This window comes from Malaclemys terrapin, chromosome 1 (assembly GCF_027887155.1).
Source record: "Malaclemys terrapin pileata isolate rMalTer1 chromosome 1, rMalTer1.hap1, whole genome shotgun sequence".
Lineage (NCBI taxonomy): Eukaryota > Metazoa > Chordata > Testudines > Emydidae > Malaclemys > Malaclemys terrapin.
Window position 1 is genome coordinate 25169205 of NC_071505.1, and position 23637 is coordinate 25192841.

The 23637-nt window shown below is 40.1% G+C and overlaps 1 protein-coding gene across 1 annotated transcript in view; it reads right to left on the reverse strand.

The window, feature by feature from the left end:
- Positions 1-23637, reverse strand: part of RELN (reelin) — a 446977-nt gene that overhangs the window by 136323 nt on the left and 287017 nt on the right. Inside the window, exons 12-19 of the mRNA XM_054017864.1 lie at positions 22773-22924; positions 17085-17197; positions 14944-15152; positions 10244-10372; positions 7730-7839; positions 2675-2741; positions 1497-1730; positions 739-900 (exon numbers count right to left, since the gene is read on the reverse strand). Of these exons, the coding sequence (XP_053873839.1) occupies positions 739-900; positions 1497-1730; positions 2675-2741; positions 7730-7839; positions 10244-10372; positions 14944-15152; positions 17085-17197; positions 22773-22924 (1176 nt within the window). The remainder of the gene's footprint in view (positions 1-738; positions 901-1496; positions 1731-2674; positions 2742-7729; positions 7840-10243; positions 10373-14943; positions 15153-17084; positions 17198-22772; positions 22925-23637) is intronic.

Here is a 23637-nt window from a genome sequence, read left to right on the forward strand (position 1 = left end):
ATTATTCCCCTCCTCCTTTAATCTGCTGCAAGGCTAGAGATTCACTGTGAAACGTTCTTCCTTCTCTTCCACAACTGCTCCAATTTGTTCTGCCATGTACGCTGAAAGATTGTTCCTAAATATCTATTTTTATATGAATAGGCAAAAAAGGAATGTGTTCAGAATTGGTGCATATGTTTGTGGATGGAGATGAAGGCACAGAATGCTCAGTTAGCAAGGAGTAACCCACATTTCAAACTATACCTGGACCCCCTGCAGGTTTTCCAGCACAGTTTGAACTTGTCCAAGGAGGGGATGATATAGACTTTAATATTTTATTGTTGTATTAACAACAGAAAAGTGTCAAGGGCTTATTGTATGAAGGAAAAATCACTGATGCTCATCTGCTCCTCATTTTTCCTTAGCTCAGCTTTCCAATACACTGGAAACAACTTCAGTTCTGTTTGGGATATGCAATCTTGGGCTAAACTGAACCCTGGTGTAAGCAGATGCAACCACCTTGAAGCCAACGTGCTTACACTAAGGGGGAATTTCCTTGCCAATGTCTAAGACTCAGATACATACAGTGCTCAGAATACTCTGATTTTCTGTAACACAATAAATTGGTGAGGGTAGATTGTATAAATTAGTTCCCCTACATCTCAGTACAAATGTATTTACACTCTATACTGCTGTAAATTACTGCTCACAATATTAGCTGTCTTTAGATATCCCTTTTCATAATTATAATCCATATACCTTGGCTCATGATAGTTCAGATAAGAATAATGTTCCAGTAGTTTCCATGTAATCCCATTGTCATATGAATAGTGTAGTAACACTCCTTCTCCTGGCTGATCAGGTGCTTTGCATGTACTCAGCACAGACTTGCTTCCCAAGCGCAGAGTGAACTGGAGGAACCTAGATCAGAATTATATAAATATTGGTAGGGTACCATTTATATAGCATTTTTTCCTAATCACATTTTCTGATCTTAAAAAACTAGACAAATTTTGAGAAACAGCAGTTATGAGTTGTTTGTAGCTGAAATGGTTTTTACAATCAAGTAATGCAATGTGGCATATATATTTTTAAAATGCCAATCATTACAACATTTAATTATTTATTAGGCACTGGAGGGGAGGAGGAGATACTGAATGGATCTAATCAGCTGCCACAAGCTGTCAAATAAATACAACCTTATACATAATGAATTAGCACTTGGCTCTGACATTCAGTTTTGATATTAACATTTCATATTTTTTAGCCTGGCTATATAATAACTGCCCCCACATCTGTTTAATACTCATGCTATTTACAAAACAGGGGAAATGAAAGGACTATAGCTTATTCTACACAATCAAAATTAAAATATGAAACAAAATGTTCTATAATTTTCCTCATACCACGAGAGAGGTTGAACAAAACAAAAAGTGAAGATGAAAGGACCAGTAAATTCTAGTACAAAAATAGTCTCAAGATTTGTTAATAGCACATTACTATTCTTTCTTATTCACCTGGACTGTGAGCTGTCAAGAAAAGAAGTGATCAGTTGACGTCTTCCATCTTTGTTAAAAACCAAGGCCTTGCCACTTGCTAGGACTCCACAGCCAAAGCTGACTTCAGCACCACGGATAGAGTAAAAATTGTGATAGGATGAGAGCCTGGAGCTGCCAAAGCTTTCTGAAATAAACACGGGGAACGTCTGGGAAGCCATTTCACATGCAGGTCCTGAGTACCCAGGGTCACACCTATAAGAAAAATATATTAAAAATATAATTAATCCCAAATAAGTGTTTTAAACATTTTTTCTGCAAAAGATACAGTTTTGCAACCAAACATAACTGTTGTAAACTTTTAAAACCTTAAAAATAAAGTCCATTGAGTCTCTCGAACCTAAAGTGAGAGACTCTTCAAAATAAGTCATACTGTATTCAAAATATTCTTATGGATGATGTATTTGTTTTTTTCAATATTTACGCTTTGGTTCAAAAAAATTTGCTATTCATCTAAATAGAAGTCAATATCTACATATTGTAAAATAAAAATATAGAGATAGTCTACTTCTTGTTTGTGGCACGAAGATCCTACTGCTACTGCCACATATCAAATAATTAGTTTGCTACTACGTAACTGTAACAGATCAGATCTGATTAGAGCTAACGCCACACAATACAAGAGAACCCAGAAAATATTTAGAACAATATCTTCAAAAGTGGCTAATGATTTTGAGTGCCTTGAGTTTTAGCGAGACACCCTGAAGGAGCCTGACTTTCAAAAAGCACTGCTCCTCTGAAAACCAGTCTGTTTTTGGTCTTAATATAAAGATTCTAATCTGTTCAAAAGTGGCACAGTTTAATGGAAAATGGAAAACCCACAATTTACCAATAAGAAAATATAAAAAAGCATCATTGTAATTTCTAGCAGATAATACAGTACATTTCAAAATGAACAGGTGGTCCAAATCTCTCCAGGTTTAATATAAAATAAAATTATTAGATAAAGTCATTTAGAAATTTACTATTAAACTTATGTTGTATTACTAATTTGATACATTTCAGATGCTACATTAACTGATTTTACATTTAGCCTTTATAAAATTACAAGGGCTGAAATGAAAATTTCAATTTTCAGTTTACAAAGTAAATTGCATGACAAAAAGTGAACACATCAACTCCAGTATTATAGCCCTTACTTGCAGCCATTTCTAGTACATTGTCCTCGCCCTGAGCAGAATCTGAGGCAAGATGGACCAATATAAACTGCAGAGAAAAGAAATAGGTTAAATTAAAGGTTATATTATGTGACAAAGAAAGATAACCAACACCTTGTTGAGCATGTGAGTCTGATCTTGCAAACAGATATTAGTGTTTCTCTGTAGTACCATGACAGGAATGGGACTACCTGAGGGAGTAATGATGCACTCTGTGGTACCTCTCTGGAGGATTGAGTAAATAAATATTGACTTAGATCAGGGAGACCCATGGATAAGTTTGAGATGCTGGAGATGTTTTAATATATGCAACTATATTGTTTAAAGATTTCTAAAGAGGAGAATAGATGTAGCTGGCTTGTCTGGGCATTTCTTATCCTTCCCCTTTCTCCACCCTATTTTGGGCATGTAGGCCTCCCATTAGCATTGCTGCAAAATCTTGAAGGGTATTCTGTCTCTGACTGAAATTAATGGCAACACTCCTGTAGGACTCAGTGGCACTGGGATCTGGCCCCAACTTCTGACAGGGAAATATTAATATCATGCATTTTTAGTAAGAGAACTGTATTCATATTTCATTTGCATTAAACAAAAATGAAAATCATATGCACTGAATAACCATTCCAGGCACCTGACAACATACTACTATATCTGACCTTTCTCCTGTAACAGTAGCTTTTCTATTTGCAAGACAACTTTCATATTCGGTGATACAATAAGAGGGTAGGAAAGATTAGTTGGGATCATCACTGTGTGGTTTTTATGGGATAATCCAAATGAATACATTTGCTAACTATCTTGGGGGTACATTTTTGTAAGCCTGAAGTTGAGAAACTATTAGCATTAACTGGAGCCAGGGACAGTGCAAGTACATACGGAATATCCCCTTATGCCATACCTCTGTAAATGCAGCATAAGCCTGAATGGACACAAAGACTCTCCTGCGCAGATTACCAACTACATAGAGCTGTGGCACTTGAATAGTGACTTTTGGAATGTTATCAAAACCCACCTGACACCAAATTGAGAGGATCAGTTCCTTCTTTCTTTCTTAAACTTCTGCCCGTCATGGCAGTGTCTGAGCTCTTTTCACGTAAAATAGACGGCAATAGCAATCTTCCCTGCAGACTTCATGGAGTCTCTCTAGCTTTTCTCTCTTTTTGGATGTAAAAACTCCGCTCTGGATAAGGTTATGTTATCTGCTTGTTTGATTCATTCATTTTACTTAGCTGTGCTGTGAATGTCATTTTTATCATGTCAGAAAAGCTTTATCGAAGTTGAAGGTTCGCAACATTTTCTAAAGAGGGTCGGACTCCGGATTTTGTGTGACTTAATACATATTTGAAAAGAGGTCTGGAGAGCTAAAAGGTCAGTGTATTGAATCTTTGAAATTCTTCTCTCTCTCCATCCTACATTTTTAACTGGCAAGCTGTGCTGTGAATGTGGGTGATTTGTCAACATACACGGGTTGGATCTTATTAAGTGCTGAATGCCTTCAATTCCACTGACATCTATTCAAGTTGAGAGCACTCAGCAGCTAGGAAGACCAGGCTTTCCAGGCCTGGTCCAAAGTCCATTGATGCCAAAGGAAAGACTTCAACAGGTTTTGGATTGGGTACTTAGTGGATAGGTTGCTGATAAGTTTGCCTGCATGCTACACTGCTCAGTGTTTAAAATCCTTTGACAGAACTACATTTACTGCATAACTATTAATTCAGCATATTTTGTTCTAAAAATAACGATAGTTTAATGGATTTATGGTGAAATCCTGACACCACTGAAATCAATGGGGGTTTTGCTATTGACCTCAAAAGGGGCAGGACTACACTCTTAATCATTTCATATATATTTTTTATTCCTGGCTTTACAGAACAGAAAAATGCAGAGATTTGGGGGAACATGATGAGAAGCATGTGAAAAATGGGCTTAGACCATTGGCACGATCTGCACTCTTTTTTTATTTCTAGCTCCATAGTATCAAGGGCAAATATTAAGTAGGATATCTATATTTAACATGGTCTTGATACTGTAGTCCTTACACAGGCAAAACTCTCAATGGGAGTCTGGCCTGCATAAGGTCTCACTACTGAGCCCTAGCACTGCTGAGGAGATACCTCTCATCATGGCCCTACATATACCTCACGGAACTGACAGAGTTACAACATTAGGAACTCAAAGAAGAAGTGGGGAAATGGTATTACAGATGAATAAGAACTAATCTAAAGACACAACTCATCTCAAGGAATTTGAGCTGAGCCATTGGGTGATAAAAGTATTATGGTACACTGCCGGAGTTAACAAGTGGAATCAAGAGGAGAAGAAAAATTTCACATCCAAACAAGAAAGCTCCTGAAAATGCATAGACTTAGAGTAATGGATATCAATCAAGACACGGCCAGGATGTACATCAGACAACATGATGGAGGAAAAGGTCTGCTATCTGTGGAGGAAGCAATTGACAATGAAAAATATAACATCCAAAAATATGAGGAGTCAGCCAAAATAAAAGATCATGTGGTCGCTATACCAAATGCTGGACAAGCATGCATTCCAGTCCAAGAAAACATAAAAAAGAAGAACGCAAATACCAAAGAAAAACTAGAAAGATTTACAGAGAAATCAATGCGATGGAGAAAGATCAAAGTCATTAGTGATCAAAGATTAACAAACTTATGACTTGTAGAAGGATACCTCAAAAGAGAGTCAGAGAGCCTCATTATGACTGCACAAGAGCAATCATTAAGGGTTGATTACATTCTAAACAAAACTGGCCAACAGAACTGCTCTCCGAACTGCAGAATGTGTTCTGAAAAAGAAGAGACGGTGGAACTTTTGTTGAGTGCCTGCAGGAGCCTGACTGGAAAAGAATTTATGAAGAGACACAATGAGATTGCCAACTGTCTGAATTGGAGCTTCTGTGGCAAATATGGATTTAAACAAAACATGCAAAATGATGACCCACCAATTTGAAAGTGCTCTAGAGAATGAAGATTTTACAGGATCTGGCAATTGTCACAGACTAAACAGTGCAGGCCAACAGGCCAGACATAGTGGCTGTAGAAAAGAAAACAAACAAGACGGTGTTAATTGGCATTGCCGTGCCAGCAATAAACATAAAAAGGAAACAAGAAGAGAAGATAGTTAAATATGAAGAGCTATGCCATGAAGTGGAACAATTATGAAAAATTAGAACAAAAGTGATCCATTGATCTGTGAAGCATTTGGAGCAATCCCTAAGGGTATGGATGAACAGCTCAAGAACACATTAGGAGTGGAAGACATTACTGTCATTGACCTCCAAAAGACTGCACTCTTTGGCAGTGCAAGAAGTTTAAAGAAAGTCAAAAGAGAACTGCAGGAATTCTGCAGAGGATTTAACAAGACTCCTGACTACCCAAACCTATGATGTTAGTTCATGATCAGGATTTATTGGTGACTCATGGAGATAAATTTTAGACAGGAGCTTTCCCCTTAAAGGTCTGATATGCGGTGAAGGCTAGTTTTTAAAAGAAGAAAAATCCCCATGATGTAATACTGAGTGATAATTATATTTTTGAATTAACAATCCAAATCCTGTATTTTTCTTCCTATTGTAAAATTTCTGTAGACTTGCATTGACTGAATCATTCTGTTGTTTCCAGAAACTTGCTTTGACAGCTACATTTTGTAATTCCTTATATATTCTCACCTTTCATAGACATCAGTGTTTTGACTTACCCTTCATTTTGCTTAATTTTTGAGATAATGTCGCTATATTCAAGACAAGAATTAATACTGCCTTGGGAATATTGAGATGATACTAAATCACACTAATGGGAATAAGGAAATAGCATTTCCAAAAACGTGATGGAAATTAACTACTTCATTAGCTCAATATTTTTTTTTTTTTTACATTTCAATATCCTGGCAGTTTCAAAAGGCTTTTCTTTTTTCAAAATGCCAAAGGGCTTCTTTGTAACACTTAAAATGTAGTGATGTTGGGAGCATAGCTTGTTTAAAATTAAAATTAAAATGTGCTGAATCTTGCTGGTCCCTAATATCATGTCAAAGTGTCTTAAGAATTGTGGCACCCCACAATTTAATCAGAAGTTTCAGACTATAAAATATGCATTCATAATATAATGCATTTTTATCTACATACCTAGAAAAACAAATTCCTGTGCTCCACAAACATATCTGCACCTTGGTTTGCAGCAGAACGTCTTTCCTTTAATTAGCTGTGGCCCGCTCAGTATCATCCTTACATATGGTCATTGTTATATATGAGGTATAAATCCAGGGATATACAAATCTTGCATTCACAAAGTACTTGTTTCTGTTTTAAATATTCCCATCCTGACTGAGCCTGCCTTTCCATGACTGTAAGATTTATTACTATGTGATTCACTGCAAGACTCCTATTGTCGCCTTGTTTTTTTCAAAATAAATGCACAATTTAAAAAAAAGATGTATTTATAGGTATTAGAAAATAATTTAGGTAAAAATAAGCCTCTAAAATGGAACTAGAGAAATGTACTATCATAGAAGATACTTCTCCCTATCAAATAGTGTACACAATGCAAAAGCTGTCATCCATGTGCTGGTGGCAGTGTTTCTTTATTAAGGTCTTCTGGGTCTAGCAGGTATAATATATCCCAGATGTTGCAGTTGTTACTTAGGGAAGTACAGTACACATTCTTAATAGCACAATGTAGTACCTACTTATGTTAACTGGATCTAAGCAGTCAGAGGAAATGTATATTAGCCCCTCATCACGAATATTCTACTTTTAGAAAGCTTTCAATTAAAAAAAAAAAGATAATCTACATTTTGCCTGCTGCCACTCTACATCATTTTATCTTTGGATTCCACTGCCTTTTCAGATTATATAATTCTCCTCTAGCTTCATTAAAGACTGGTGACCAAGTGCACATAAGATGGATGTTTAACAATCTGCAAATCCCTGCCTTATGACATTGGGAAATATGTGTCTACTGGGAACTGTGTATGGAAATTGTACCTGAATGGTACATGATGATAACAGGTATGAATACTAACTATTATCAATCGCCCACATATTTCCATGGATTGGTCCTGTTTGTCTCCATCGAATCCTGGTATTTCTGGTTAATGCTGCACTGGGCAGGGGAATAGTTATTCGGTTCCACCTGAAATACATTTCACACATAAATTCTCACATTTTTAAATGGTAGTTGTTAAATATTAGTATACATTGCTGACATTTATTTTACACTGAAGAGTTTTAAGGACTTTATACTTATATAGACCTAAATTCTGCTTTCACAGGTCAATGCAGTTACTACAGATTTATATGCTGTAAATGATTCATAGGTTCCAAGGCCAGATGGGACCACTGTGATCAACAGTCTGACCTCCTGTATAACACAGACCATAGAACTTCCCCAAAATAATCCCTAGAGCAGATCTTTTTAGAAAAATATCTTGATTTAAAAATTGTCAGTGATGGAGAATCCACCATGATTCTAGTCAATTGTTCCAACGGTTAATTACTTTCACCATGGAAAATGTACACCTTTTTTCTAGTCTGAAATTGTCTAGCTTCAACTTTCATTTATTGGATTGTGTTATACCGTTCTCTGATAGATTGAAGAGCCCAATATTAAATATTTGTTCCTGAAAAAAAAATCTTACTCGTTAATTCCAAGTCCCAGGCTAGTGCCCCAATCGCTTTCCCACCCCACAGCTACCCAAAGGAGAATTTGGCCCATGGTATTTTAATACATTACAATATATGTCATTTAAAGCATTTAAAATGAAACAAACAAAAATATGTTGTGGTTTCTATTCAAATGATCAAAGTTAATACTGCCCTTGAACTGCTTAATATAATGAACCTTTCCCTGACAGTGGACCTCTCTAAAGCTACATTAAGTCTTTGGATCTGGCTGAGCTCCACTTGGAACAAGACCTGAAGAGGGGATCAAGACTGCTATTTGCCACCTTTACAGCCACCCAATCCTGGGGCGGGCAGGCAGGGGATGGCTCTGGCCACTAGTGCAACTTCTACCCATCTAGGTAGTTGTATGGCTGTCATCCTTATAATTATCTGAGCATCTCATGTCTGCTGTAAGTTATGATCAATTGTAATGGTCGTCAAGGCACTCCAACTATGTTCCCTTCCATGGTCATGCCTCTGACTTGCTCTCTATTCTGAGGACTACAAGGAAGCTGGGAGGTGGGATACAGGCAGTTACGTCAGCTCTGTGCCATCATGGGATTGCCCTATGCAAGAGGAATCCACAGATGGTCACTTAAGTCCACGTTGCACTGCCAGAGTAGCATCAAGCATACTTAATTGGGAACAGGATCTGGCCCTTTATTTTTCTTCTGTTAGATTAATGCATGATTAGCACATTTCACCCAGTCAATGGCTATTTTTTTCTTGCTGAACCTCTATATGCTGTTCTACCCAACAAAATATTTACGATCACAATTTTTGGCTACTGAAATCCGGAGGTACATTGTATTCTAAATGTCATAATTCCAAATTAGTAAAAGATGTGGATCATGTAAAACATGGCCATAGGTGGAAGAGACCTTTGTTATTATAATTTAATAGATTAATCAAAACAAAAACTCAAGTAAAATTTGCCTCATTTTGTGTATGTATGTATGTATGTATGTATGTATGTAATTTTTGCCTGTAGCATCAGACAAATAATATTGCTATATGTAGCGGGGTGGTTACCCCGCTCCTGCCTGAGGGGTTTAAAACAACCCTGGCAGAGGGCTGGGGCAAAGGGAAAAGCTACTGGGCTGATTGGGGAAGTAGCCACTGCTGGGCCACGCCCCAATCAGGCCCATATAAGAAGGCTGGGAGCCAAGGGAGAAGGGCCTGGCTGCAGTGAGCTAGAGACAGAGTACCTGAGTGGAGCGGGGCTGGGGACAGGCTGAGGAGCTGGGGAGCTCCACCCTGGATAGCCCCAGGCTGCGGCCTAGTAGAAGGCCAAGGGGTACTGGGGGTTGCAGAGGGCAGTCCATGGGTAGGCTAAGGCAGCAGGTCCAAACCCAATCTTGCCTGTGATGAGTGGCCTATACTGCAGTCTGCCCCAGGGAGCGGGAGCTAGTTGGTGACTGGCAGTGGCCTTATTCTGAGGTGAGGTAGGGATAGTGGGTGGGGGTTCCCCAGGGAGGGGAGACCCTAGTACTGAGGGGTGTACTGCTAGCGAGCAGCACCCCAGATACAAGGGCACCGGGGTCCGGGAAGGACACTGGGACCAGAGGCCAGGCGGATCACCGGCCTGCAGGGGGTGCTCCAGGACGCTGGAAGAGCTAATTCCTGAGATGACCAGCAGGAGGCGCCGCAGGGGTGAGTCCGCCTCTCTGTTTTTGTTGTATAGTGTAATCTGAGGTATATAACTTTTCATTTCTGGGTAGCCAGAAAAAACAGCTCCTTTGCTTGCTATCCCTAGTTAATCAGAAATGAAAGATTGCATGGGGACACCTTCTTGACTGCTTTCCAGTGTCATAAAGGATTTACTTCCTTTTGTAGTCTTGAATCTCTGCTAGTTTTGCACAGAACTCTCTTACCCACTGTAGTTTTCAGAGGCATAGATGGTACTGTGAGGAAGATGAGACCCAGCACATATCTCAGGCAAGCACTCAGTGTGAAGTAAGGACCAGGAACGGCCATGATTGGTTGAAAACTCCAAGTAGACACTAACAACATAAACAGAGTATTCACCTCAGACTAAATATAATACATCAGCATTTGTAGCACCAACATATCAAAGCTTTAAAACTCATTGGTTGCTAAATAATTGATACCTCTGATGTTGAAATATGAAATGCCTTTGAGGGCAAAAAACTGAAAATGAAAACATGAAGCAAGCTCAGTATTTTGAAGACAACAAAATGTAAACCATATACGAACACTTTTAACTGATAGAGGTGAAAGCAATTATTGCAGTCCTTATTTGGCCATTACACGTTTATTTTTATGTTGTATTTAAATGGGATTGATGTTACTCTTACATTATTCCTGGTGGAATTCTGCACCACTGCCCAATGCAGAATTTTGCAGAAATTAATGTTTTTAGCGCAGAATTTCCTTTCCCCCACAGAAATGGGCTGCAGTGCTGCTGGCTGCCACTAGGGGCCACTGGACCTGGCAGAGTACAGCTCACACATAGAAGACACTGCCAGGGGGAGCGGGAGGGAGCTAGAGGGTTCCTGGCAGCTGCAGTTCCCAGCATCCCCTGAGGGAAGGAGAGGGCGGCATACAGGAAACTTCACACAAGCCTGTGACCGAGCTACAGGCTGTTTCTCCCTCAGGATCCCTGGGCTCTGAGGGGTAGGGAGTGGGTATCTGAGCTGGGGGGGCCCTGCGGCTGGGCTCTGGAGGGTAGGGTGTGCGGTGTATTGGATGGGGGGGGGACCATGGTTGGGTTTTTGGGGGGGTTGAGGAGGCAGAGAAACAGGAACTGGGTTGTCAGAGGGGTTTCTTTAACTCTACTTCTGGGGGAAATTTTGTGTCTGTTACAGACAAACTTGCTGACACATATTTTGAAATAAATTACCAAAATAATTGAAACTGGCGTGATTATGTAGTGTTATTTTTGTCAAATAAAATTTGCAGAATTTTGCAGAATTTTTAAATATTGTGTGCAGAATTTTTAATTTTTTGGTGTAGAATTCCCACGGGAGTATTACCTGTTAGTAAGAACCAGAGTGCAGTACTGAAGAAAAATATTAAGAAGGAGAGTCTGACTGATCTGACTGCTAATAGATTTTATTAATTATTTCCTTGGGAGAGTCACTAGATTAAGAAAGCAAATGAGTTATGTTATTTATATTTCCTTCACTCAGCGCTATCTGGACTAAAAGGCCAAGTGATTGACTGCCCAAGCATGTAGCACAGCATTACTGAAATATTTTTGGCATACAATAGGTGCTTTGATTAGGAAATTATATAAAACCCTTTATAGCTCAAAATATTCAGGACTCTCTAATCCATGCATCCTGCATAAGGCTGTGGATACTAGCTCTATAGCAGGCCAACCTGTCGGAGGAAAGAATGTCTCCATACACCTACGGAAGACAACCCCCCAGGTATTGGGATATTTCAGCTGTGCTCCTGTTGAGGAAACCCTTTGTCTTTGATCTGTCCCTCCATCCCCACCTGAGGCTACACTGCTCATGGGAGTAGCACACTGGCAGTAATCTTAGGGTTAGAATAACTCCAATGAGTTGTCTCACTGTTGAAGAGACTGACTAGTTTTCCTTCTTTCTATTTTTCTTTAAATATCAAGTGTGGTATTGATACCACCTCTGCTACTATCAATCCCCAGATAGGTGTATATTTAGAAGACAGGGGAGACAATATTAGTCATCCACCTAATGCTCCTTTTTTCTTTTCACTTTCTGATAGTTATCAGATCCAACTGTCATTACAGTCTTTCCCTCAATGACTGAATGCCAGTCATAAAAAGAATAACCAATGCCTCGCATTAGGTATTGGGGGGACTGCTCAGTGCATCTGTCTAGCTATGTAGCAGCTGGATGGAGAGACATCACTACAGCCATCTCTGAGAACAGCATTACCCAATTGGTATCACATGACTGTGACACAGCAGGTAAAGCTCACCTGGACTCAGCACCCCAGATGTTTAGAGCTGCTCTAGTGACACAACAGAGCCATAAACTGTGTATCTCCAAAGCTGCACATAGCTGCTGAAATGTATCAGTGAATACAGACAGATGGAAATCAGACTAGGAGAAGACCCATTAGATCAGTGATACTCAGACCTCAGTGGTCCAGGAGCCAAATTAGAGATCTACATTATCCAAAAGAGCCACAGTAGTATGAATTCATTGTCTCATATATATATATATATATATATATATATATATATATATATATATATATATATATATATATATTATTCTCACAGCAAAATGACTGACCACGTATTCTACAATTGGCTAATAACATAGTAAAAGCATTCTGATTGGTTAATAACTTAGATTGGTTTATAATTAAATCACACAGTGTTTTAATATCATGTGCTGCAAAGAGCCACAGGAGGCACATTAAAGAGCCATTTGTGGCTCCCGAGTCTCAGTATCACTGTGTTAGATGATATAGTCAAGCCCCTGGCAATGCAGTGTCATTCCCTGCAATATATCCACAAATGTTCCTTGAGGACTTCAACTCCCATGAAGCTCCTGATGGCATGTTCCCCCCCCCCTTGCATTTCACTGCAGCTTATTTTTTTTAAAATAAAGTGTTTAATACATGAGTCCGTGAATGGCTTTAGATTTCTAACATTCTGCGAACCTTCAACAAGTAATGTAGAAAGCATTTCATTTATTTGAACTTTGCTGCTTTATTGAAATATTCACGTAGAGTAATTTACTAAGCATAATTTGTTTCTAACACTCTTTTAAATAACACAAATGAAGGATTAAAAACCACAGTTCATCATCCTGATACCACATTACTGGGCTATGACTTTTCTATTTAGAATAATTTACTGAGAATATGATTTTATTTAAAGAGTGTCTTACTATACAACTATTGTCATGATATTATAAACATATATTAAAATGGTTTATGAGGTTTCAGCCAATTCATTTCAGATTTACCTATATTGATACTTTGGAGGGTTGTATTCATATAACATATTCTCTTGCATTCCCAGTAATGAAAACATTATGAATAATACTGTAGGCCAGGAGATCTGCACTTCCAAATTATTTGTGAAATGCAAATCAGGCTTATGGAGACCTAGTGTTTCTTTTGTTGTGAAGGAGCTCATGCCTGTCTTAGAAATGCTATGTGAGTGGGAAGAAAATTAATCTGAAAACATAAACACTACAAAAAAACTCCACTAGAAAATTTGTGATTCAGATGATATAATAAATATTATGGTTTTTAAAAGAAGCCTTTCCTTTAAAGGCTCATTTTATATTTAGCTCTCAAATTCCTGGGCACATATGGTTAAAATACTTACAACTGCTAATATAACCCATTAAATATGACAGGACAAATTCTAGCAGTCATTGCATGTAGATGACTACCAGAAAATCCACCCGAAGCAGTGGAACCATGGCGCAGCTGTTGGCCTCCTTTCTCTATCCAAGTTCCTCCCCTGATTCCATGGAGAAACCTCTTTGCAGCCCCTCTAAAAGAAAAGCCAGAGGGGAATGTTCTGGATTTGGGCCTAGATGTGAGGTCCTCATGTTTATGCCCACACAGCTCTGATCTGACAATGGACACTTTGCACCATTCCAGTGTGGATTATTCATGCTATTGGCAGCAATAATCTATGGAAGATTAGTAAACAGGGTTGCCAATAGCACACTTCTAGGCATACATCATTGCTCTTTCTTCAGCACGGAGGTGTGTGCAAGCCTATTTTGGAAACTATTCTTTTCCACACCTTGATCCCTTGAGAAATCCATGATGTGCTGACATTTATTTTTATAAGATACAAGAAGGTTCTTGCCTGCACCCAATCAGGGCCGGCTCAGGCTTTTTTGCCACCCCAAGCGGCGAAGGGTAAAAAAAAAAAAAAGCCACGATCGCGGTACTTCGGCGGCAGCTCAACCACGCCGCTTCATTTCTCGGCGGCAATTCGGTAGCGGGTCCTTTCCATTGCCCCCCAAAGCACCTGCTTTGTTCGCTGATGCCTGGAGCCAGCCCTGCACCCAATATCTTCACCCAACAAAGCATGAAGAGCCAAATCCTGTAGTCCTTAATGCTTAGTTCAGCAAAAATCCCATTAATATCACTGGAGTTGTGTCAGAATATGACCTGAATAAGAACTTCATGATTTGATCAGTGAGGTAGGGAGACAATAATATCTCCATTGTACGGAATAGCAACTGAGCCCTCACTCTGTGACTGGTGAAATCAATGATAGTTTTGCCATTGACTTTCAACTGCTACAGGATCAAGCCCTAAGTGGTTTGCCCACAGTCACACAAGGCATCTACTGCAGAGCCAGGAAGTGACCGCACATTTCCTGAGAACTAGTCCAGTGCCTTAACCATACAGTTGTCCTTCCTCCTGAAGTCAATAACCACCCTTCTGCTGGCTTCAATGAGAACAAGATTGGACTGGTGCTAGGTGAGATGCTGCATGCAAGCCTCAAACCTGTTTACATTTGTTGTTTTTAATTTCCTGCTTTCTTTCTAGAAAAAATATCCAAATCATTTCAGAGATACTATAATATAAAAAGTATAAGAAAGCAGGTTAGTTGCAAGATAAATCTAGCCTGTTGTACCTGTTACCAGGTTGATGAGTTCCACAGCCCAGATTAATGGAAAACTGGATCATGTGAGTTATGGTGGAGGGAAGCACTGGCAGGACATGGAAGTAATCGACAGCCCAGACATTCTTGTTATGCCCTTGATGATTCTTTTGCTTAAGACAGAACTTGGTAGCAGGAGTCTGCAGCTCCGGACTAATGACAACAGAAGCCAAAGATGGAACCTTCAAAAGAAATTAAACTAATTAGGTTTATATAAAAAAATTACACAGAGAAGGACTGTTTATAAAATAGCAGCAATAATTTCAAAGGGGCCAAACAATACTAGCCCACCATGTTGCTTCTTTCATGTTGACTATTAAATTAACCATCTCCCCACAAAAGAACCCAGACACAAACTCATTTAACTCACTGCATGGCCATCACTACTCTGGGAATCAGGGGTGCTCAGCACCTACAATAATCAGAGTATTTGACTGTAAATACCTTGAAGGGACTGTCTTCTGTGTTCTGAAAAATACTAATTAAGCTTGATTGCTTAGCAGTGATGGTGCGTTAGAAAAGGGTATTGCCTCTCAACTCTTCCAGTTCACATTAGCAAATGCAATGGAAGTGCACCTCTGGTTTAAATAGAATGGAATAATTTGGAGAGGATACCATGTTTGAAATATAAGGAAATGTTCTTCTGATGAAATTTAGCTCATGTGTCTGGAGCTACATGACTAGTTTTTTTAATATATTAAAGGGACATTTTCAGCTGTAAATGTAGTCGATTTGAAAAAAAAAACCATGTCAAATGTAGTTGTAGAGACTACCCCTGCCTCTGAGTCACCCTATTATTTTCTTCAGTTGTCAATAATAATTTCCTTTTTTTTAAAGTGGGTTGTTTCCTATTGCCATGCAAAAAACAGGAGAAACTTTACTACAGTGAAACAATAAAACTGACTCAGCCCAAAGTGCTTTCAAATACATAAAGTAAACAGACTGAAAGAGATTTTTCTCTAAATTTTATAGTTATAGTAATCTTAGGTGTTAACAAAAGAAAGTGATAAAAGTGCTTTTTAAGTAGACTAGACCTTTAATACAATATCCTCTACGTACTGTAAGGTATAAACATGCTGTAGTTTAGTTTGTTACAATGTTGTGTGCATATGTATATATGTAACTTCTTTCTTTTCTTCTTCCTTTTAGACAGCACAATAAAAATATTGTACCAGAGTTACTGTGCTGGCTAGGGCTCTGTGTATGGCACATCCACAGACAGCCACTAAAGCACATGGCTCTTCAGAGCAGGAGGAACCCAGATTCAGGAAGCAATCCTGAGAAGAAATTGAGGGGTGAATATTCTTGTTGCCTGGGTGAGAAGGCAAAAGTATTTTCCAGCAATAGGAATGGAGCTGTCTCTGTATCCTTTTTTAGTAATAAATACATTGTCTGTTGTTTACTGAGCTCATGCCTGTGTCATCATTCCAGGGAGTCTGTCTGCTTGTGCTAAACAACCAAAAAGGAGACTGCGAGGTCACACAATTGCCAGCGAACCGAAAAATCCATTATTCGCTCAGCTCTAATTTTAACTTTCATCTAGACTTCTCATATTTTGATTGGTGTTGTATAAGCTTGACAAAACCCAGGGTGAATTTTGCTCAAGTGTTCCTTTCACAATAGAGAACTCTTTGGAAATTGCGTATGAAAGCCCCATATTTTCTGAGACAACAAAAACAGCACGTTCTTTTTAAAGGATACATCTGCTATCACAGTAGCACTGCAAAATTATTGCCCAATGCTAGCTTCACAAACCTACCATGCCTACCTGACTGCTTACCAGTCCACATGGCCAGCACAAACCTCTCCTTTATTGACACTCCCATTGCCCCAATCTAGCTGCTGCATGCTCTCATGCTCAAAAATAGCTATAATTATAAGCTTCCAACCTCTTTATCTGCTACTTTCTTATTAGTCTATTATCCTGGCACCAAATGAGTTAAGTAGTGAGCATTGCAGAATTTTGATGCTCAGATGCTTTCTAACAGAGTGATCCGTATATGTTAGTTGCTTGAAAAGCTCTTGTTCAATTACCCCAGTAGAATGCCACACTCAGCATGGTCAAATTGGCTTAAAATGTAGGTTGTCTGTCTATCTTTGTCTATAACACCTACCTTATAAGAAGCATAGGTCAGTGTATCAAGAGCTATGTGCTCTTTCTTTCCTTCTATCTTTGCATAGAGGAGGACATCATTTTCATGGGCTTCTCCAGAATCACAAGTTCCCCCTTTACAATACATATTTGAGAAACAAAATAATTGAAGCATGTGTTATTTAAAAGTACAATCACATTAAATTCCCATAATTATGAAAACAATTACACCTAGATATTATTTAAACTAAGATCTGAAACAAAAGAACACAAGCCCCAATGGAATAATGTATAAGAACTATTCGATCAGATAGGCCATGCTGGAGATCAAGGCCTTGACAGAAAAGCCTAAGTAACTATTTTTATCAGTTTATTGAAATAAATTTTAATAAAAACAATGTTATGCCACAAGTGGTGTTTGTATCTGTGCATTTTACACCCTATTCACATGGAAGTGCTCTGCTTTTTTTCAGTGTTTGATTTCCTATGTTTCTGGTAGAAATCAGTGAATTGTTGTTATTTAGTATTTACATCCTGGTTAGAGTCAAAGGCCTCTGTCAGGTTCAGGGCTCCATCATGTTTGGTGCTGTGCAAACACAGATTCTATATAGCAAGATTGTACTGGGTCCTGGGCACAAGAGTAGTCCTTGCAAGCAGGCAGTGGCAGGGTTGTTCAGGGCTAGCCTCTCCAAAAGATACAGAGGGAGGTTCAGAGAGCCTGTGGGACCATAGTTTCTACTTCTTCCTCCTCACTCCTAAACTAACTAGGTGCATGCCAGGCACTGTCTTCGTGGGTGTGGTTGCAGCCATACTTTCTCTGCCTCCCTTTGAGGTACCACTGGGGTGGTGCTACATAGTTTCTGATACATATTAGCACAATAGAGCCCTTAGTGAATATTGTGGAGAAGTAAAAGATATGCCAGTGGTAATTGTGATTTACAGTACTTTCAGTAGGGAATAAGAGAGAGAGTCTTTACTCAGCCAAACTCCCATTGCTCAATGGAAGGGAGCATGGTGTAATGGTTTAAGAATGGGATTAGGAGTCAGGAGGATTTCTGGGTTATTTTAGTTTTACACAGTCTTGGTGTGTAACTCTGGGCAAGTTCAGCAAGACTCTCTGTGTGCACCTGTATAATGAGAATAATGTTTATATAATCCATAGGATTGTTGGCAGGACTAATTAGAATTTGTTAGTTGCTTTGAGATCTCTGAATGAAAGGTGCTATATAAATTAAAAATACTAGTATTAACATAGCAACCTTATTGCTGGCTTTCCCAATATACTTGGCATTCATGGATGTGAAGAGGGTGCTAGTCCGGTGTCCCAAAGCCTTGTTATGGCAGTGAGGTCCTAAGCAGTTCTGCCTCAAGAAGTGGACCCCCAGTTGGTTATGGAAAGATTCCCTCATCCTCTTCTTCCTCCCTTTCCCCATTTATCCATAGTTGTGGCACTTCCCAGATACTTTGGGAAGCACAGTTAGCTAAGCATGAGTTATACTTTAGTCATACACAAATTATTGGGCTGAATATAGGGGAACAGTGAAATTTAATGGCATGGAACACATAGGTCAGATGAGATGATATATTGGTCCCTTCTACCCTTAAACTCCATGAATCTATTCATCTACTTCCTCTCTGGCTAACAATGAGCTGGCCAGCAGGCAGGCAGGCAAGAATTTGCTTGGGGAAATGCACAGTGCATCTTGCTCAGTGTGCCCCTGTTCCCTAATGTCATTTACATGGGCTCAAAGGGAGTTAGACAGGGTAGAGATTGTGACTTGTTTTTCCCCCCTGCAAAGGAACAGGGTTTCAGCTGGGGCAGCATCTCCATATCTGTAGAGCTCAAGAGACTTGTAAAGCTTTCATGTGGTAGCAGCTGTGGAGGCCAGGGCCGGCTCTAACTGTTTTGCCGCCCCAGGCAAAAAAGACGACCACCGCCCCGCGGTAACGCCCCGCCCCAGCACCACCGACCCCCGCCTCCCCAGTGCCGCACCCCGCGGGGCCACTGAAACCCCCGGAGCACCTCGCCGGGCCTCCCAACCCCCCGCCTCCCCCCGAGCACCTTGCCAGGCCGTCCAAACTCCCGGAGCGCTGCGCCGGGCCGCCCAAACCCCCTGAGCACCGCGCTGGCCAAACCCCGCCCTCCCCCTGACCGCCACGGTGTGCCTCGCTGGGCTGGCCAAACCCCTGGAGTGCCAGGCTGCCCAACCCCCCCGAGCACTGGCCCAGGCCGCCCAAACCCTCGGAGTGCCGGGCCGCTCAACCCCCCACCCCCCGAGCGCCGCGCTGGGCCACCCAAACCCCTGTGCGCCGCGCCTTGCCACCCAAACCCCTGCCCGCCCCCCGAGCGCCGTGCTGCTGAAACCCCCGGAGCACCGCGCCACCCAAACCCCTGCCCCGAGCGTTGCACCAGGCCACCCAAACCCCCGGAGCACCTCGCCGGGCCAGTCAAACCCCTGCCTCCTCCCGAGCGCCAGGCTGGGCCAGGCCGGGCCGCCCAAACCCCCGCCCCGAGCGCCTCGCAAGGCTGGCCAAACCCCCGGAGCGCCGCGCCGCCCAACCGAGCGCCGGGCTGTGCCGCCGAAGCCCCTGACTCCCCCCCCCAGCGTGCCGCTGAAACAAACACCCCCCATGCTACCCGACCGAAACAAACCCCCTCGAGTGCCGCCCCGCTGAACAAAAAACAAAAACACCGCGAGCGCCCCCCGCCCCTCCCAACGTTGGCCGCCCCTTCTAAGGTACCGCTACAAGCACGTGGTTGGTCGGCTGGTGCCTGGAGCCGGCCCTGGTGGAGGCAAATCTGAGCTGGACGTATTCTTTAAATGCTGCAATAGAGATAGAATGGCTTTAAACAACATGGACGCTAATGGTAGTATATTTTATTGGCATAGCTCCATTTGGTATCCTGGATAATGAATATTAAAACAAGGTATCTGTAACTGAAAAAAGGAAGTTTCACGCTTTCCTGTATCAGGCTGACATTGCAGGTTGGTTTAAAAAACAGGATGAGGAAACTCTTTTAAATAGTCTGTAAGATTTCAGATATAAAACACTTCAATTGCTTTGTCAAGCAAAGATGGCCAGTTATAGGGGTGGAATAAACAAAGGGTGTTCTGAAAAGCCTTATAAGGCTTACATCTTTGTTGTGACTTACATTGGACTATGAAAGCTCTACTCGCTTCTGTGAGGCTTTATTTGTATCCCTGAATATTTACACTATTATGCATTTAGCTACAAACAGGCATAGCTTATGTTTTCAATGCGATCACCCAATTTCTCCACCACTCTTGCTGAACTGACAGCCTCTCCTGTAAGTTCAGAAGGTTGACAAAGTTTCTTTCCTGTTTCTCTTGCAGGTGTTGTAATGCCTGGAAGACCTGGAAATAAGGCAACCTCCCTTTCCTGTGCTTTATTGGTAAATCATATAACACAGGGGAGATGCGTGACAATTCAGAGAAACTACAGCAGGACTTTAAATCAATGAATTAAGGGGTTTTTTCTTGTTGACTCAAAAGGTGGCTTTGGAAGGTCACTAATTTAATCCATGCTTCCTCCTTTATCATCCCATTATTTTCTTCCCTATTTTCTAAAAACTAAATACTGTGTTGAGAGAATAAATTTCATGTGGAAATTCCTTTATTTATACATGTACACATTAAATTCCTGGAAAAATACAACAAAATATTGGATGATTTCCCCACACCCAACAAACATTTGTATGAATTTGGATTTGTGAGAGCGAATGCCTAATACATTTGTACTAACAACAGCCTTCTTATTTGGAGAGGAAACTTCCTGCTTTACTTCATCTTTTATTCTTGCTAGTTTACTTTTGCCCCCCAAGAAAACCATTCAGGGTGAAATTCATCCCATTGTGAAAGGCCTGCACATAATCCTCAGCACTACTTAAGTATTTAATATAGTTTTTCAGTATTGTGGAGTTCTTGTGTGTACCTTGTGCTCTGGGGTTGAATTTCACCCTCAGGGAAGATATTATTGTGGTAGCTATTATTGTGGTAGCTATTCATGTGTCTGGTGATGGCTTAGTAGCTCAGGAGCAGAAACCATTTTGTGGGTTAGTTAACAGAGACATGGTCTGTTGTAATAATTGAGGCCTAGAAGGCCTTCCTCAGCTGTGAGCCTAACTGTGGGAAAGTGGATGGAAGTTTGTAATATTGTTAGGTTACCTGGAATAACAAATGTTTGCAAACTTTGATGTGAAAAAGGTAACAGAAGTCCAACCCAGAATATTACATAAGGTTGTTTGTAAAAAATTATTAAAAGTGAAATACAGAATGACTGAGTTAGTCTAAACAAAAAGGTGTTACCGATATAACTGAAGCACTGTGTTGAGATCATATGTGGCAACAATGCAGATGTGGAATCAGAAATCAATGGATTAAATGTGGCGAGTTAGGCGAGAGTGATGAACAAAATAATGAGAGGATGGCCTATTCCGCCCATCACTCCCTTTTGGGTTTTTTTAAAGAAACAGACTTTGTGAGAAAAATTGGTGACTGCAGGAGATTCACAATTATGGCTGCCACCCCAATGTTTCCTGGGAACCTGGGTCTTTTTCATTCTGATCCTGTCCTAATGAGACCAAGCCAGAGAGAGGGACCCAGATGACATTGTCACCTCCACCAGCTGTGGCTGAATCCCAAATGTCATCTAGGATGTGAAGCTCTATTCTCCCCCATCTCATGTGTCCTTTTCCTTCCCCACCTTATTTCTTATCTTTCTTATTCCTCTTCTTTTGCCTTCTGTCTAAGCAGAGTCTGGCTCAGCTGGCCAGGATTATATATTTTGCAACACTGTTGTAAACCCGGGACCAGAAAGAAGCAGCTTAAAGCAATGCCCTAAACAGGCCGATATATATTTGCCAGGTCTCAGAGTGGCTGATAAGACCATGTGCTGGGCCTGTATTTTTCCAGCAGTGAGGTTGTAAGTGAAAGTCAACATCAGAGACAGAAAAAGTTGCATTTTTATCTTTGCTGTTCTTTCCTTTCCCATTCATGCGTGTTTGTCTTGTTTTGTCTTCTAGAAAATGGGATTAATAACAAAGCAACAACAACAGCTTCAGCCTATCTCAGCTAACTTCACTTTTCCCCAAAAGGACAGTTATTGCCACCTAAGAGACTGTCAAACATGGGCTTTATTCCTGGTAAAGACTCTCTCCAGCTACAGGAAAAGAGAACAAGGGATTTGTTAAAATGAAAGCCTTATTTAATACTTTACATTTCAATTGCATTAACTGTTTTTCCTTCTTTTCTGTATTTTTAATAAAAGATTAAAAGGAATTTTTTTTGCCATGGTATTAAGCAGGCTGAGGTCTCTGTATACCAAACCCTGAACCTTGTTTAAAACTGTTTAATGCTGGACAGTGACTGAGTTATGTTAACACCTATGACTCTATGGACCCCATTTTCTCTTTCTAAAATTAACACAACAGCTCCCACCTGGAGACAACTCCCATTTCAGACAGAACAAATTGGGCCTGATTCTCCACTGTGTTACTCTCCTCTCACACTGGTGTGACTCTATTGAAATCAATGAAGTCACACTAGTGTAGAGGTGGAGTGACTCAAAACTATCATCTTTAGAAGATATTTAGCATCTTTAGGTTCAGATTGTAGGATTTCAAATTTATTCTCAAATTAGAGTCTGATATGTTTTGCATGTCCCAAATATGTTAAAAGTACATACTCACCCATGCTGAAGTAAAATCTCAGGTTCCCATAACCTGTAGTGTCCATATATGGAGTACATAGTTTTCTCTCTCCATCTCTGAGGAATAGCATAGATGAACCTGACTCCAGTGTTCCACATTCAGTACCAATGACAGCTCCAGATATGTCCCATCTAAATACATCAACAATGTGTTGAGAGTCAGATACCTGGTAGGGGTAAGCCTGTATGTTTCTAACAGTTTATTTTATAAAGAAAAACTTCTTCAAACCTCATGTGGTATAATGAAAAGCAGTTTGTTCAAACATGCTAGTCACCACAAAATAACAGTTCCCTAAATTCAGTCAACTTAAATAGCATACAATTAATGTATGTCAGCAAAGTTGTAGATTATATTATTTAAAATACAATAATTGGCAGAATTGTACAAAGTTATTTAAGTTGTTGAGATATTTATTTTGGCTGTTGAATATTACCCTTTCTCATTTTTGGTGTTATATAAATAAATAACATGTAATATAAATGCAACCTCCGTTGTATTTTCATTTTGGTTAATTTAGAAGACATTTACACATCACTGAAACTTTAAAAGGCAGACTGCATTGATCATATCTACTATGCAGTCATTGAACATGCCCTCTATTTAACTTTTTGAGTAGCATTTGAACATTTTTGAGTAAGTTTTAATTCAGTGCTTGAATAGAGAAAAAAAGAGATACTATGCTTCTCAAAAAATTTAATCTGATCCCTCTTTTTCTCACATTTCATAGAAAACATGTTTTTGTTTCTCCAGCTAGTGGCAGTGAATATAGTTGGTCGGGAATTTTCCAAGGAAACATTTTCATCAGAAAATGGTGTTTGTTGAAATTAAAACTGTTCACAGGCAA